At 40.6% G+C, this 16,264-nt stretch overlaps 1 protein-coding gene across 1 annotated transcript; it reads left to right on the forward strand.

The window, feature by feature from the left end:
- The first annotated feature begins 4,917 nt into the window (after window positions 1-4,917).
- Window positions 4,918-15,787, forward strand: rabggta (Rab geranylgeranyltransferase subunit alpha). The gene is made up of 17 exons (XM_080877868.1): window positions 4,918-5,038; window positions 5,365-5,401; window positions 5,547-5,657; window positions 6,326-6,450; window positions 6,554-6,741; window positions 6,880-7,137; window positions 7,272-7,355; window positions 7,452-7,534; window positions 8,967-9,062; window positions 12,231-12,336; window positions 12,424-12,475; window positions 12,560-12,648; window positions 13,659-13,747; window positions 13,849-13,965; window positions 14,061-14,174; window positions 14,326-14,413; window positions 15,080-15,787. Exons 2-17 carry the CDS (start codon window positions 5,399-5,401, stop codon window positions 15,226-15,228), a joined length of 1,752 nt encoding a protein of 583 aa, XP_080733994.1. The 5' UTR covers window positions 4,918-5,038; window positions 5,365-5,398; the 3' UTR covers window positions 15,229-15,787.
- Window positions 15,788-16,264: the final 477 nt, after the last annotated feature.

Consider the following 16,264-nt stretch of genomic DNA (forward strand, 5'->3'; position numbering starts at 1 on the left):
TGTGAAGATGGTACAAAAGATACTATTAATCCTCACAAACAGTAGTTTATCTGAGATGTATGTTAAAAGCTTTTTACCTTATCATATTCAGCAGTAGTAAATGGCCTGTATTTGTATAGCACTTTACATGTTCAGTCATCCACCCATTGGTGATGGCAAGCTACAGTCACAGCTGCCCTGGGGCGCACTGACAGAGGCGAGGCAGCCGGACTCTGACCACCACCAGTAGGCAACGGGTGAAGTGTCTTGCCCAAGGACACAATGACCGAGACTGTCCGAGCCGGGGCTCGAATCAGCAACCTTCCGATTACAAGACGAACTGCCAACTCTTGACCTACGATCGCTCAGTAGCATTAATAAACATTTAGAGAGAGGTATGCCGTTTGTCTTGTCAAGCATATGTTTCATTTTTATTTATTTATTAACTCCATGCTTTGTGTTGGATGTCATGATTCAGTTTAATAGTGATTTTAAAGAGTAGCTGTTTTAGAAAATATTTACATTTTAAAAATGACTCCAATAAATCTTATGATTCTGTATTCCTTGTTAAGGTAAATAATATAATTGTCTTCATTAATTATTATTAACTGAAAAACTGTGCCAATTCTCAATACTTTTATATTTATGATAATTTTAGCATGTTATGGGATTTTTATTTTTTTGCTAGAAAAAGTAATTTCAGGAGAAGGTACAACAATGTGGAAAGTTTCTCACTCGATTTAGCAGAAGCTGAGATTAATATCTATCTATCTATCTATCTATCTATCTATCTATCTATCTATCTATCTATCTATCTATCTATCTATCTATCTATCTATCTACCTATCTATCTATCTATCTATCTATCTATCTATCTATCTATCTATCTATCTATCTATCTATCTATCTATCTATCTATCTATCTATCTATCTATCTATCTATCTATCTATCTATCTATCTATCTATCTATCTATCTATCTATCTATCGGTGTATTTTCTTCCCTTATCTTTATAAAAGGAAAGATAAAAATCGTCACTTCACTTCCATGCATGCTGGGATTTCCCACAATGAAAATAAAAACAAAGTTGTACAAAGTTATGATTTTCCTTTTTCTATTTTTTGTGTTTAAAACGATACAGATCGTTGTTATGTCCATCAGTTTGTTATGATGGATTTCTTTTTATACTTCTTACAAAATGATAATTAAAAAACACAATTTTACATAATCTCCTCTAGGAATAAAAAAAAGTATTCTGATCCTTTAATTCACCACATTTCACAAAAAACTATCTTGACAGTTAAGTGTGACACGAGAAGCTGTCGGAGTCTCTCCTTATGATAACAAATCAATTTTCCACTCAAGTTGCTATGTCTCTGAAGAATGTCCTAACTTAAAAGGACACATCAAGTCTGTGGCCCTGAAACTATCTTAAGATGTCAGTAATTTTTTCCTTTAAAAATCAATACATGCATAGTTTTCTTTATAGTGCAGGCCATGAACAATTTGGAACAACTTTAAAGAGACACTTTGAGTATATAGAGCTTGTTTCTGGCATTACATTTTAAAAAGGTCATATTCAGGGTTGGTTTCTTATAAATAATGCAAGCAGTATTGCATTGACCTTTCTATCTGAAGAGCCTCTCTGCAAGCCAGTATCAAGAGACATTTTCTGGTAAGTTTAAAAAATGTAAATTTTCTAGTCCTCAAATAAAATGCTCTGCACTCATGACGAACCTTTCAACCTTAGCTACATTCTACAAAGTGCTTTTTAGTATGTTTTGCATTCACCCACTCAGACACTCTGATGCTGCCACACCATGTGCTCGCCCACTATTGAGAGTGAGTTTGATATGATATTGAGACATTTTTAAGAGGTCTTTTTGAGTTACTTTTAAATAGTGAGGAAGACAGTCCTCGCTCACTGGCCACTTTATTACATTAACCTCTTCAACTGCTCGTTAATGCAAATATCAGCCAATCACAGCAGCAACTCAAGTGTATTTAGACATGTAGACCTGATGACCTGCTGAAGTTCAAACCAAGCATCAGAATGGAGACAAAACTGACTGTAGTGACTTTGAATGTTGTATAGTTGTTGGTGACAGGCAGGCTGGTCTAAGTATTTCAGAAACTGCTGATCTACTGAATCTTCCTTCACAACCATTTCTATGGTTACAGAGAATCTTCAAAAAAGAGAGAAACCTTTAAACTAATAAGAGGGGAGCAGTAATGAATAAATAACCACCCATTACAACCAATTTATGAAGAAAAGCATCTCTGTAAGTACAAAATGTAAAACCTTGAACTATGCTAAAGCAGACCACTAAGAACAGTTAAACTGATTCACATTGCTTCACCAACACTGAACAAGGAAAGATTGAAAAAATATTGCCTAGTCTGATGAATCTCAATTTCTGCTGTGACATTTGGATGGTAGAGCCACTGCTGAGTGTCATTAAAATTCTCTCTCTCATAGTGTGTTTTGTCCAGTCTCTTTAAGATCGCTTCTTCCCTTTCTCCTTTCTCTTTCCCTTCACCACCAACCAGTTGAAGGGGATGGTTCTGCCGGTGGTTTCTCCCAGTTACAAAGGGGGTTTCCCTTCCCACCGTCGCAAAGTGCTTGCTCACGGGAGTCGTTCGATTGTTGGGGTTTTCTCCCAAACTGTAGGTTTTTACCTCACAGTAAAGCGCCTTGAGTCGACTTTTGCTGTGAATAAACCTGAATTGAACTGAACTACACCGATCCTCTGTCTTATTTGACTTTACGCCTCATCCAGTCGCTTAGAGACTAGTGTCACCTTCTTAACCCTCCTCTCGTGTTAGGGTCGGCACCGACCCATTTTAAATTTCAAATGCATAAAAAAATCACATACATTTGTTTATTGTATCAAGGCTTTTTGACTTTGTCAGGAACCTCTATTTCTACAAAATAAAATAAAAAAAATTATTTTCACTAAATTATAAAATGCCCTAGTTGAAATTATGACCTTTGTGTTGTTAGGGTCGGTTTCGACCCAGGTATAATATTATGAGTATAAAGCAATAATTAAAGCCAAAACTGAAATCATAAGTGCACTGTCAGCTAAAACACTTACAGCAAGCGCCTCTCCTAATCATATGAGCTTTAGGGGATTCTTATTTTGCATGTTTTTTGCAGTATACCTGCACAAAAACAAAACAAAATAAACACGGGCATGTGAGGTGAATTCACTATTTGAGTGGCCATTTGACTTCCAGAGTGCACATTTACAATTTGCAGCATACAAAAAATGAGAAGAAGATTCACAGTGAGCTAAGTTCTGGATCATATTTTTGGTGAAAATGAAGGAGAGGACACAGAGCAGCATAGCGATTCAGATGGGCAGGTTTCTAAGGAGGAAGACAATGTGGACTATCATCCAGAAGACACAGACACATCTGATCAGAGGTGGAGGTCGCTGGTGCTGAAGCTACTCCTGCTGAAAGATTCAAGTCCAAAAATGGTAAGATCTTTTGGAGCTCAGTACCTCATGATGTACATGGCAGGGCAGCTGCTGCAAATGTCATCAAAATGACCCCTGGAATCACAAGGTTTGCTCTGACCAAAGTCAGTGACATCAAGAGATGTTTTGAGATATTTATGCCATTGTCACTAGAAAGAAAAATCATTACTATGATAAACCTTGAAGGAAAAAAAGTCCATGGCGACATGATGAGGAATACCTGGATGCTTTCATTGTTCTTGCTGGAGTGTACAGATGCTGCAATGAGGCCACTGATCGTCTATGGGATGCATCGACAGGCAGAAACATTTTCTGGGCAACGATGTCACTTCACACATTTGATATCATTTTGATTCAAGAGTCCTCAGATTTGACAACAGAGAGACCAGACCGAGGTCTGACAAGCTTGCTCCCATCAGGGATGTCTGGGAGAGATGGGTGCAGCTTCTTCCACTGATGTTCATCCCAGGGCCAGTGACAGTGGATGAATGTCTTGTCCACTTTTTGAGGAAAATGCCCCTTCCGGCAATATATACCCAGTAAGCAAGGGAAAAACGGCAGAAAAATCTGGGAAGCCTGTGATGCAAAAACCAACTATGCCTGGAATGTACAGATTTTCACAGTCAAAGCTGCGAGTGGCACCCCTGAGAAGAAACAATGAAAATGTGTGGTCCTCCATATGACCACTGGACTGCAAGATCACAATATCAGCTGTGATATTTTATTTTATTTTATTTTTTACCAGATATGACCTTGGACAAGAACTTCACAAAGGAAACTGAGGTGAAGCTGTATCATTGGGAAGTGATAAAAAGCCCACAATTACCCACGGCTATAACCAAAACAAAGGAGGAGAGGACTTTTTCTTTTTTTCAGTTTATATTAAAGGTCTACTGCTGAAAAAAAAAACTTTTTTTGTCTTTTCTTGATGTAAATGTCTATGGGTCGAAATTGACCCGTAACACCATCGATGTCATTTTAGTTATTAATCTTAAAATGAAAAAAATCAATAAAACAGATTTATTTAAGAGATGTGTCCTATACCCCTCAGTAATACTCAGGTAACACAGAAACCTTTTATTTATTAATATGATTCTCTTGAGGTTAATTTTACAATTTTTTTTTAATTGAAATCGAGGGGTATAGTGACAAAAAAAGACCCAGAGGCCCACACCAAAAGTATTAAAACCAACATTTTCATGGATAAGGAAGCCTAACAAGGTAACCAAGAGATGAGAAACAAATTGGATGATAACTTATTGTTTTTAGTATATTTTATAGCTGATTTAATTCACGGGTCAAAACCGACCCGCTAACATAAGAGATGATAACAGAAAGCTAACACGAGAGGAAGGTTAAGTGTCACCACCTTATGTGGCCCCTGTAACTCCGCAGCTGTGAGCCGTTTTCGCCACTAGAGGACAACGAAAGCGCGGCGGCTGTGCGAGAGCCTCTCAGTGACGTAGATGTCATGAGACGGAAGTGAAAAAATTGTAGTCGTTAGCACTCCTGATGGTGACATGACAAATCAAACTGCATTCTAAAACACACAATCAGCGTCAGTGAAACACCAGGTATGTATTTAATGGGATAGGTTGTGCTGCGTTCAGTGTACAGCGTTAATGAAGAAGTGTTGTATACCGCCGGTTGTGCTTAATCTGTGCTCGTTTCATTGAACTGAATGAGCCCAGCCCACAACGGAGCTAATTAGCATGCTAAGTTTACATTCAGTGATACTTGTATTCAGTGTTTTGGCATTACTGAGCACTGTATACCTGAATACTGAGAGCTCTTTACGTTAACTTGTTAAAGCTTCTGTGTCAGTCTGTCAGCACTTTGCTTCTGTATGTCATGTGAACATTACTCTGGCCTAAACATGACTGTCACCCCTCATAAACAGATTCTTAAAGAAGCCTCCTTCACTAACAGCAACGATGGTAAGAGATGAGCCATTTACTATACTTGTTCAAATCTAGGCATTTCCAGTGCATGTGGAATTACAGTAGGTCAATTATTTACACATTTAGCCAGCAGAATAAACTGTACTCTGCTGGTATATCCTTCTCTTTTTGCTTTTGACAGCATGGCAGAGTGAAAATTAAAACTACAGCCCAGCAGGAGGAGGAGAAAAGAAAGGAGAGGGAGAAGAAGCTCAAGATATACGTAGCAGCACGTGATGCCTGTTTTTCTAAGGTGGAATATTAAATTTCCCTTATGTTTTAGTAGCAATACTGCAGCATGTCTTTGGGTTAGTGTAGGGGTGTCAAACATAAGACCTGGGGGCCAGAATCAGTCCAGCAAAGACTCCAATGTACTCCACTTGATTACACCAACATTAAGTAATAACTAAACAATTAAATGACAGAAAGGTTTTTCACCTTTTTTTTTCTTTTACAGTGGGTCTTTTAAAAAGGAGAATTTTCTGTAAAGAACAGCAATTTTTTTTAAATCATGTACAAAAATTGGGGGAAAAAATCAAAAGATTTTGTTAAAATTCTGCTTCTCTTTATTTATATCTTATGAACTAAATGTGAAGTTACTTCTATACATTGACATAAATTTGAGTTCCATAGGTGGTTGGTCAGAACAAGGAAAAAACCAATTCAATTTTGTCCACATTTGGATATCAGCCCCCTTTTATCCCTTTCTAAATTTTCATCTGTCTTCTAATGTAGTCATCTTTTAACAGTTGTAAATAGTTAACTAATGGACAGGATTTAAACTTAATGTGATATTCATATGTAAAAATTTTTGTGGCTCAGGTGTGTGTCTTTAACAGATAAAAATGTGTTGTGTTTTTCTCCGCCTGCTTTTCACTCCATGTATTTTCCTCACCCTCCTCACTTTCTCCTGTTTGACAGAGAAATGAGGGTATCTGGGATGATGAGGCTCTTCAGCTCACCCAGCAGCTCCTATCATCCAATCCTGACTTTGCAACCCTGTGGAACTACAGAAGAGAAATCCTAATGCACCTGGAGACTGTGAAGTTAGTACTCACAGATTCATAGTTGAATCCCTTTTTACTGAATGGTAAGTCATTTGCGGTGTCACAGGAGAATGACGATTTTGTTTCCCAATATCCTCTGCAGAGACAAAGATGAAGTGCAGAAGATTTACGAGGCTGAGCTGTCGTTTACTGAGTCTTGCCTGAAAGTGAACCCAAAATCTTATGGCAGCTGGCACCACCGAGGTTGGGTCTCCGCCCGTTTGCCTCGACCGGACTGGGCCAGGGAGCTGACTTTGTGTGATCGCTGCTTGAGCCTGGATGACCGCAACTGTGAGTGGGAGAAAAAAATAAAAATGTTAAAGATATGTAATAATGCATTTTTTTAAAAGTAATCGATCTAAACCTTGTCCTTCACTACATTATTTTTACTCATGTTTCTGGCATGTTCTGTGTTTCTGTCTTGCCCAGTCCATTGCTGGGATTACCGCCGAATGGTTGTAAAGATGTCTGGCGTGCCTGTAGATCAGGAATTGGCATTTACTGATCGTCTTATTGGCTCCAACTTTTCCAACTACTCCAGCTGGCACTACCGTAGCACCCTTCTGCCTCTGCTTCACCCAGAGTCTCCAGAGCCCCCTTCACCATGCCGTGAGCCTCCGCAGTCCTCCCCCCCACCTTCTCCTCAAACCCATTCCCATCGGGTCTGTGAAGAGCAACTACTAAAAGGTAAACTGCAGTTCCCAATAGCAACTGATAGGGGGCAGTGTAAGTCTTTATTATCCTTAAGTAAAAGGTGTTATTTTGCAAATGAAGTCAGATTGTATATTCTATTACAGTGAAATTGTATTAACTACTTTCAGAATATGAGCTTGTACAGAACGCTTTCTTCACTGACCCTAATGACCAGAGCGCGTGGTTTTACTATCGCTGGCTGTTAGGCAGAGGTATGTCTATTGGTCGTAGTGTCTGTAAGTATGAACGAGAATACATTTCAGCTTTGCTGTGCTTTGTAAATCACAAGTTCTTTGTCTTTTTAACAGCGGAGCGTGAAGAGATGATAAGCTGTGTGTATGTGAATCGGGATGAGGAGAGAGTGGCTGTGGCCTTCTCCAGGCCTGTGAATGTCAGTATCTCCACTTTTTCTTCACTTAGAAAATGCTGTAATGGAATTCAGGATGAGCTGTTCTTTATTTTATTTTTTTAATAAGGTGACCTAAATAAATACCCTGGCATTTTAGGGTTCATTGTCCTAAAGAAATTAAATGTGACAATATTCTAAAGTAGACTTGCAGATACATTTTTTTCACATAAGTACTTTAATTTGTCCTTTTAGAAAATTATATACTCTTTTTTTTTTTTTTTTTAGTTAGTTAGATGTTGTAGATTTGTGATATGTAAGGGTATGAATATGCACTCACCATCTACTTCTTTAGCTACACCTTGTTAGTACTTTTTCCTCCAGAATTCCCTTAAGCCTTTATGACACATTCAAAAAGGTGCTGGAAGCACCTTCTCAAAGATTTAGGTCTAAAGAAGTCTATAGAGTTGCTGCAGATTTTCTGGCCACTCGTCAGTGATATGAATCTCCCGTTTCCTCACGTCTCAAAAGTTGTTTTGGTCTGAGATGTGACTGTGGAGGCCATTTCAGTACAGCGAGCCTCCTGTCATCTTCAGGAAAACAGTTTGAGATGATTTCAACTTCATGATACGGTGCGTTATGTTGGTGCAAGCAACCATCACAAGATGGGTACACTGTGGACATGATGGGATGAACTCAGGTGTTTAACAATGTTCCTTTCCACTAAGGGATCCAAGGTGTGCCAAGGAAATGTCCCCCAAACCATTACATCACCATTACCAACCTGCACTGTTGGTACAAGGCAGAATGGATTTGTGATTTCATGTTGTTTATGCCAAATTTGAACCTATCATATGAATATTGTAGCATATATCAAGACTCATTAGACCAGGCATGTTTTTTATTTGCCACTTGTCTAACTTTGGTGAGTCTTTGCAAATTAACGTTGCCTTTGTATCAACTTGAAGCTGTCTGAATTTTCTATTTTTGAGACCATTCACTACGAACTCTAGAGATGGCTGTGCAGGAAAATCCCAGTGGACCATTTCTTTTTGAAAGACTTACACCAGGCCGTCTTGCACCAACAACTTTGGTACTCAAATAGGTGTCACTTAAAAACACGTTTCAATTTTAACTTATGGTCTTGACCATGTCTACATGCAGTGAATTGCTGCCTTGTGATTGGCTGATTAGATGTTAGCTAAAAAAGCAACTAAGCAGGTGTACCTGATGAAGTGACTGGAGAGTGTAGATTTAGGTATTCATGATGTGCATATAATCATGTGCAAAGTGGAGTTTGTGTGTGAGCAAGAAAAGAGTTTTCCTCTGCTGTCATGGAGACTGTGACAGTTTTGGAAAAGTGAAGACTGGTAAGATGTGTCTGACCAGTTTTTTGTTGTTTTTTTTAAACAAAGTTGCCTTCATATGGTACCCTGTCTATTCTTGGTGAACGTTCTCCCTGCTTTTGTCCTGTCAGGCGCAGTCAGTCGGCTTGTTCCTCGTCCTTGACGGTCAGCCCCAGAGAGTGGAGTGGAGGAGTGTCCATCCGCGCTTTAAACAGAGCCCTGTCTGGGTATCCTTTTCCATTGTGACTTAAAACTGACAGGTTACCCCGCAGAGAATAAGAATACTTTTCCTGGTGTGCTGCTGATTGAACAGCATACTGGTTTAGCATTCTGCTCTTATCATTCTGCACGTACCTCATGCTGCTAAGACTCTGTGGTATGTGCATCAAGAGAAAAGGTTTCATCATGAAACTTTGATCAGTGCACTGCAGTGGAATGTTATGTTGGCTTTAGCACACTAGTGAAGGGAGTTCCTTGTCAGAGTGCTTGTCAGAGTTTAGTAATACATGACATCATGTTTAGACTGACTATTAAAGTTGATAGCTGAAGTTAATACTTTTGGAAAGAGTATCTCTAAGATTAGCTTTGTTTCTGACCTCAGAGGCCAAGCTAACAAGATGGAAAAATGGTTAAAACTCCAACTGTATTAGTATGTAGAACAACTTCATTGCTTTATGGTTCATTGGCACTAGAGTAAAACTAGGATGGCAACCTCCTGGCGACTGGGAAAAATTGGTGGTTGCCTGGGATTTATTCAATACCAACTGGTTGCCTAGAGGTTAAATGTCAAGCAGCTTTAACCTTGCACAGGTTTGCTTGATGTGAGGCAACCTTATTTATAGTTTTAGTACCACAACAGGTCACATTGTAAATGCCAATGTGAACCAATTCAATCACAAACTGTTAGCAGACTCATTCCATCTTATTACCACTTTATCACTTATATATATTTTTTGAAGATGGCAGCTGACAACAAGCAGTCACAGACCACCTCTGTCTTGTCTCAGTCTCAAACTACTGGTTTTCCTTGTGTGACTGTAGAGTTACCTTTACATTTGGGTGAAGAGTAGGGAAAAAGCAAATACCAGTACCATACAAATTGATACATGTTTCCCGGTAAGCAGTTAAAAGCAATGGGAGTGGCATATAAGGAGAAAAACTTTGGAGTAATAATCAGGATTTTCTTCTAAGTGTGCAGTATGTAACACATTGGTCGTAAGCAATGTGTAAGTGGGCACACTTAACACTGTCTTCATAGGGTGATGGCATTTGCACAGTAGTCATGGAAATGACCCTCATTGATATGCAAGCTCAGTAATTAGTAAAATGTCCTCGATATCTGTCATTCACATCCATATTCATTCACAGTTCCACGTGAATATTTTATTTTTTAAACCAGATGCAGTCATTCGCTCAGAAACAGGAGTCTTCTTTACCTTAGGCTGCTTCTCTCTTTGGTATATTCTAAAATGTTTTGTCTGAAACAAAGTGCTCAGTGCTCTTTGTAAATCTAAATGAACTTATTAAAGCCTCAATAAAGTTTGGAGATTTAATCAGAATCAGAATCAGAATCAGAATGGGTTTATTGCCAGATGTTGAGGTTTACAACATTAGGAAATTGCTGCGGTGCTTCAGTGCAGACAATAAGAATTAAAGTGCTATGTAGAAAGAAAGATATGTGCATGAGCTATACATGAGATATATACATGAGAATAAGAATTATGAGTGCTACGTAGAAAGATATATACATGAGTGCAGGTGGTGATCAGTGCCAAACATGAAATGATGCAGTGACACAGCGTAGGGTCATGTGTTAGTGGCGGGGACAATCATGTGGTTATTGTTCATGTGTCCAACAGCAGAGGGGAAGAAACTGTTCTTGTGGCGAGAGGTTCTGGTGCGAATGGACCGGAGCCTCCTGCCTGAGGGGAGCAGGTCAAACAGACTGTGTCCAGGGTGAGAAGGGTCAGCTGAGATCCGGGCTGCACGCCGCAGTGTCCTGGAGGTGTACAGGTCCTGCAGAGATGGGAGTCTGCAGCCAATCACCTTCTCAGCAGAGCGCACAACACGCTGCAGTCTCTGTTTGTCCCTGATAGTGGCTCCAGCGTACCACACGGTGATGGAGGAGGTGAGGATGGACTCGATGATTGCGGTGTAGAACGGCATCATCGTCCGTGTTGGCAGGTTGAATTTCTTCAGCTGCCTCAGGAAGTACATCCTCTGCTGGGCTTTCTTGATGACGGAGGTGATGGTGGGCTCCCACTTCAGGTCCTGGGTGATGGTGGTACCCAGGAAGCGGAATGAGTCCACAGAGGTGATGGGGGTGTCAGTCAGGATGATGGGGGGGAGTGGGGCTGTGTGCTTCCTGAAGTCCACAATAATCTCCACTGTCTTCTGGGCATTCAGCACCAGGTTGTTGTGGCTGCACCAAGACACCAGACGTTCAACCTCCCTCCTGTAGGCAGACTCGTCCCCGTCCGAGATGAGCCCAATGACGGTGGTGTCATCTGCGAACTTGATTAGCTTGACAGACTGGTGGGTGGAGGTGCAGCAGTTGGTGTACAGGGAGAAGAGCAGAGGAGAAAGAACACAGCCCTGAGGGGAGCCGGTGCTGATGGTCCGGGAGTCCGAGACATTCTTTCCCAGCCTCACGTGCTGCTTCCTGTCCGTCAGGAAGTCAGTGATCCACCGGCAGATGGGATCAGGCACATTCATCTGGGAAAGCTTGCCTCGGAGATGGTCTGGAAGGATGGTGTTGAAGGCAGAGCTGAAGTCCACAAACAGGATCCTGGCGTAGGTTCCTGGGGAGTCCAGATGCTGCAGGATGAAGTGTAGGGCCATGTTGATGGCGTCGTCTACAGACCTGTTGGCTCTATATGCAAACTGCAGGGGGTCCAGGAGGGGGGCCGTGAGGGTCTTGAGATGGGAGAGAACTAGGCGCTCAAATGACTTCATGACCACAGATGTCAGAGCCACGGGTCTGTAGTCATTTAGTCCAGTGATCCTAGGTTTCTTGGGGACAGGGATTATGGTAGAGGACTTGAAGCAGGCAGGCACATGACATGCCTGCAGTGAGGAGTTGAAGATGCCAGAAAACACTGGGGCCAGCTCGTTTGCACAGTGTCTGAGGGTGGCAGGAGACACACCGTCTGGGCCGGGAGCTTTCCGAGCATTCAGACTCCTAAATATTAATATTTTAGTCATAATGCCTAGCTCTACCAGGTTGCCGTATTGGCCCTGGAAATCAGCCATGGACTTAGTATGCACACTCACACTGTGGGCCTGCGCGGGTTTGCTTTAAAGTGACTAATTTATGTTCAAATCAAATACTTCCGTTTCACTTTTGGAATACATAATTCATGTTTGGAGGTTTTCTCTCCTTAGCAAAGGCTTAGATATGCAATCTGCCTCCTGGAACGATTAGCGACATCACCAATGAACGCAACCTGACTGTGCACTGGACTGAAAAACACACTCATAGGGACTGTGCTCTCTACACAGGTGACACATATACATATCTACCATGTTGTGTTCTTTGAAAGGCAGGATGATGACCTTCATGACACTGTGAACATTTAACTTTCATAGGTCGAACTGAGAGTTGGTGTAGGGACTCTGCTACAGATCAGGAACTTTTCAGGTACTTTTGTTTTTGGAACAACTGAAACATTGTGTAGTTTGCCTTCTTTAGGGATTAGGAACTAGATATGGTCTTTTTTTGCAGGAGCGAACTTTCAGTAGAAAAGACTTCTGTGCTACAGTCGGAGCTACAGTCGGTCAAGCAGCTACAAGAATTGGAGCCACTCAATAAATGTAAGTGCTTTTTCTTGTATGTTACAGGGTTTACAGGAAATCACCAGCTTCGCACAGAAACAGATCTGTGGCTCTTTTTTTACAATGTGTGCATGTGTATGAATTTTGTAAAACTCAGCAAAGCCTCGATTCAGACAGGCCACAAAGTTGAGCTCAGCCCACAATCAGCTGATAACAGGTGATCTAAAACAGGAGCCCATATCAGCTGAGACCAGCTGAGAAATATCACATAAAGTGTGCTATTTTAGGTGTTTTAGCCTGCCTACCCTTGCTGCTTGTTCTTCAAGCTGCTTTGCGACCTGCATTCACCCCTGTTTTTCACGCTGTGCCCTACTTATGCAGCCTTTATGTCCTTGTGCTTGCAGAAGCGATCCCCTGCCTCAGGCTTTTCATGTATGCGTGCAGAATGACAGATCAGAGCAGAACAATAATGCTAAATGTAAATCTGATTCCTGCATAATTAAGAATATGGCTTTGTTGTTGTTTTTAAGTACTAATCTCTTGAGTAATTGTTCTCTAAAAGAAGTGGAGCCCACTGGTAGGGCATAGAGACACTACTTGGGCTGACCCTGGGGAAAACTATGGAGTGAAACTAACTAAAATAAATATGATTTGCAGGAAAAACACACAAGCAAATGTTTGCTGATGCTATCTGGTTGACCTTTACGTCACTAAAGTCAATTTCTATCCATTTGTGTTGTCATTGATAAAAAATTGTGGGATGTGAGTATTTTTTCAGCTTCTGAAATGGAGAATCTTTAAGAATCTCTGGCCTATAAACATAATTACATAATACATTAGCATTATAACTGTGTGCAATGTGGTTGCGAAACTTTGCAGGTGTGTAGTTGACATTTTCATGAAAGGCAGCTTTGATGATGGGAGTTAAGGAACGTATTGGTGAGATGGTGTGCTTGTTCCCATTACAAGATTAGGTTGAGTATTGAAGTTTGATGTTGCTGGTGATAAAGGTCTTATACAACCACTGACTGCTAGCTTTGCCTCGGCAGGGTGCTTACTGACCATTATTCTCCTGATGAGGGCACTAGACCCTCTGGGATACGAACAGGAGATGCTTGCTCATTTTAGAACACTCAAAGTGAGTATAAACCACATACAGTACAGTATATGGGACTGGCAATAAATGCATTTGTCTACAATGCAGTCAGCAATCACTAATTCAATGGCTTCATTCACTAGGAAGTGGATTCCATGCGCTCTGCATATTACAGTGACCTGTGCAGCAAGTTTATGATTGAAAACACCATCCTGAAAATGGAGTATGCTGAAGTGCGTGTCTTCAGCATTTCTGACAAGGTTGGGTCAGAATAACAAGACATCAGATTTCCCTGAAACCTTTTTTGCTGATTAGGGAGGTGCTTAAATTTGATTTCTTTTTTTCTTTGTAACAGAACCTGACCACTTTATGCCACCTGGACCAGCTGTTGTTGGTTACCCATATCAATCTGTCCTCTAATCACCTGCAGCGGCTGCCTCCTCAGTTTGCCATGTTGCAGTGTCTCGAGGTGATGAAGCTGCAATTGAAATCCAATTTGCTCTCCTGCATGGACAGTGATTTTTTTCCTCTTTTGTGTCTGCACCAATAGATTAGAAAAGGAAAGACAGATATTGATGAAATTCTTCTCCTGCAATTCAATGACTTCTTCATATTTGCAGGTCTTGGAGGCTGATAACAACGCCATAGAAAACCTGGAGGGAGTTTATCACCTTCCCAAACTGGAGGAAGTCCTCTTGAAAAACAACAGTATCCTTAAGTTAGTAGTGTGTTCTGGATCTCCAGTCATCCTTCAGAATTAGTGTCATAGGGATCAGTTTATATTGTCTGTTTGTCTTTTCACAGGGAACTAGTGACTCAAGAAATGCGTTAATCAGTTCTGAGTGGCTCAGTGCTTCAAAACAATCCTGTAAAGAGTGCGAACAGCTGATGTAAAAGACACGCTACGCACTAAGATTGTGTTTACAGCATTTAGAAAATTGCACTTTTAACAAGACTCTTCAGCTCAATACATGAATAATTTATTTTACCTACGTCTGAATCGATCGGGTAAATAAAAACAGCACCGCAATTTCACCGAACAAACAGCATCATTAAGAAGCGAAGAAACATTTAACAACACATCATCACCACAGACTCCCTCCTCTTCATGCTTCACTTCCCCTGCTACACTTGGGAGGAATTAATGTGATTTGCAGGTTATGATGAGGATAGTTACTGTTTTTCTTTTTTTCCTCTGGCAATCACAGTTGCTATTTTTAGAAAAATGAATTTATATCTCAGTGTCATATTTGTCATTTAGATCTTACTTTTTACACCGGTGCTTGGAATATGTGCATCAGAGCTCATGTTATTCATTGTTACTGATGTTACCACAGCACACTGCAAGGGATTTTCATTAACTCAAACATGCAGAAATCTCTACATTGGCAGATCTTCAGACGTTGGCATCCTGCCCCAAGCTGAAACGCCTTGACCTCCGTGGAAACCCCGTCACTCAAACGGCCAATGTCGAGTCGGAGTTAGCCGAACTGCTGCCCTCAGTCACAGACCTCCTGCTCTGATCCAACGCAGGGCAGGAATCACTGCCATCTTTGTTCTGTCGTTCAGTTGTCCTTCACGTTCTGAGCTGTTTTTGGTGGTGAGTGGGTGTCATCTTGTGACTGTGTCTGTTCCACCTGTTTTGGAAAAATGTCAGTCACAGTGGTCTGAAAGCCTCATACTTCGGAGCAAATGTCAGAACCCTCTCTAGCATCTTCAGCAAAAAGTCAACATTTCTGTGTGTGTGTGTGTGTGTATGAGTGAGTGAGTGCGTAATAACCAATGTTGCATTTCTTTGTTTGTGTGTGTGTACAAATGTCTTTAATGCAACAGACCAGTGCATGCAGAAACATTAATAATGAAGTAAACTAATTATGGATTGGCAGCGATGATGGCTTATTGCTTCCAAAAGTTTAATGGCTGACTTTAAAGAAAACGTTATACTGGGTGATCAGAGTATTGCATCACTCTCTACAGATTTTTTTTAAGGTCGGTTAATGCATTTGATTTATGACATTATACTGTTGCACAGTAAGTCACAGATCCAGTAATAAACAGCACACATTGTGTCACTGCCTTCCAGTAAGCCTCTTGTGACTTTTTTCCACTGAAAGAAAAATGCATGCCTTAAAGTAAAGGTTCATAATGGTTAACTCACATTTTGATCTTAACTGTCTCATTTCTGTAATACTGGTGAGGATGTGGTGGAGCTCAACTACAATGTAAAGTACCAGCCAGACTTTCTTGGTCTTGAACAGTAGTTCGATAATGCAGTTTGGCAGGTATACAACAACATTTTTGCTCCACCAAGGTGATTTCAAAAACATTATTAAATGAAAGCTTGTGTCATATATATCAGGATGGTGTGTAGGGTATCCCTAAAGATTTTTTGTAAAGAATGAAGAAGTGGGAAGCTTAAAAAACATCTACAGTGAAGAGTATATGAAAGTCATGTCCTTAAGAAATATCCAAAAATCCAGCAAAGACCTGACACAGGAGAGGTGCATCTGGCCTTTAGTTGATTCATCTACTGTGTGCTGAAGTCAATCACACAAGAAA

The sequence above is a fragment of the Rhamphochromis sp. 'chilingali' genome (genome assembly GCF_963969265.1).
Source record: "Rhamphochromis sp. 'chilingali' genome assembly, chromosome: 3".
Taxonomy (NCBI): domain Eukaryota; kingdom Metazoa; phylum Chordata; class Actinopteri; order Cichliformes; family Cichlidae; genus Rhamphochromis; species Rhamphochromis sp. 'chilingali'.

Coding starts and splice junctions, on each gene's coding strand:
- rabggta (XM_080877868.1), top strand. Junction 7,356..7,451: donor TCGCTGGCTGTTAGGCAGAG/GTATGTCTATTG, acceptor TCTTTTTAACAG/CGGAGCGTGAAGAGATGATA. Junction 12,649..13,658: donor ATTGGAGCCACTCAATAAAT/GTAAGTGCTTTT, acceptor TTGCCTCGGCAG/GGTGCTTACTGACCATTATT.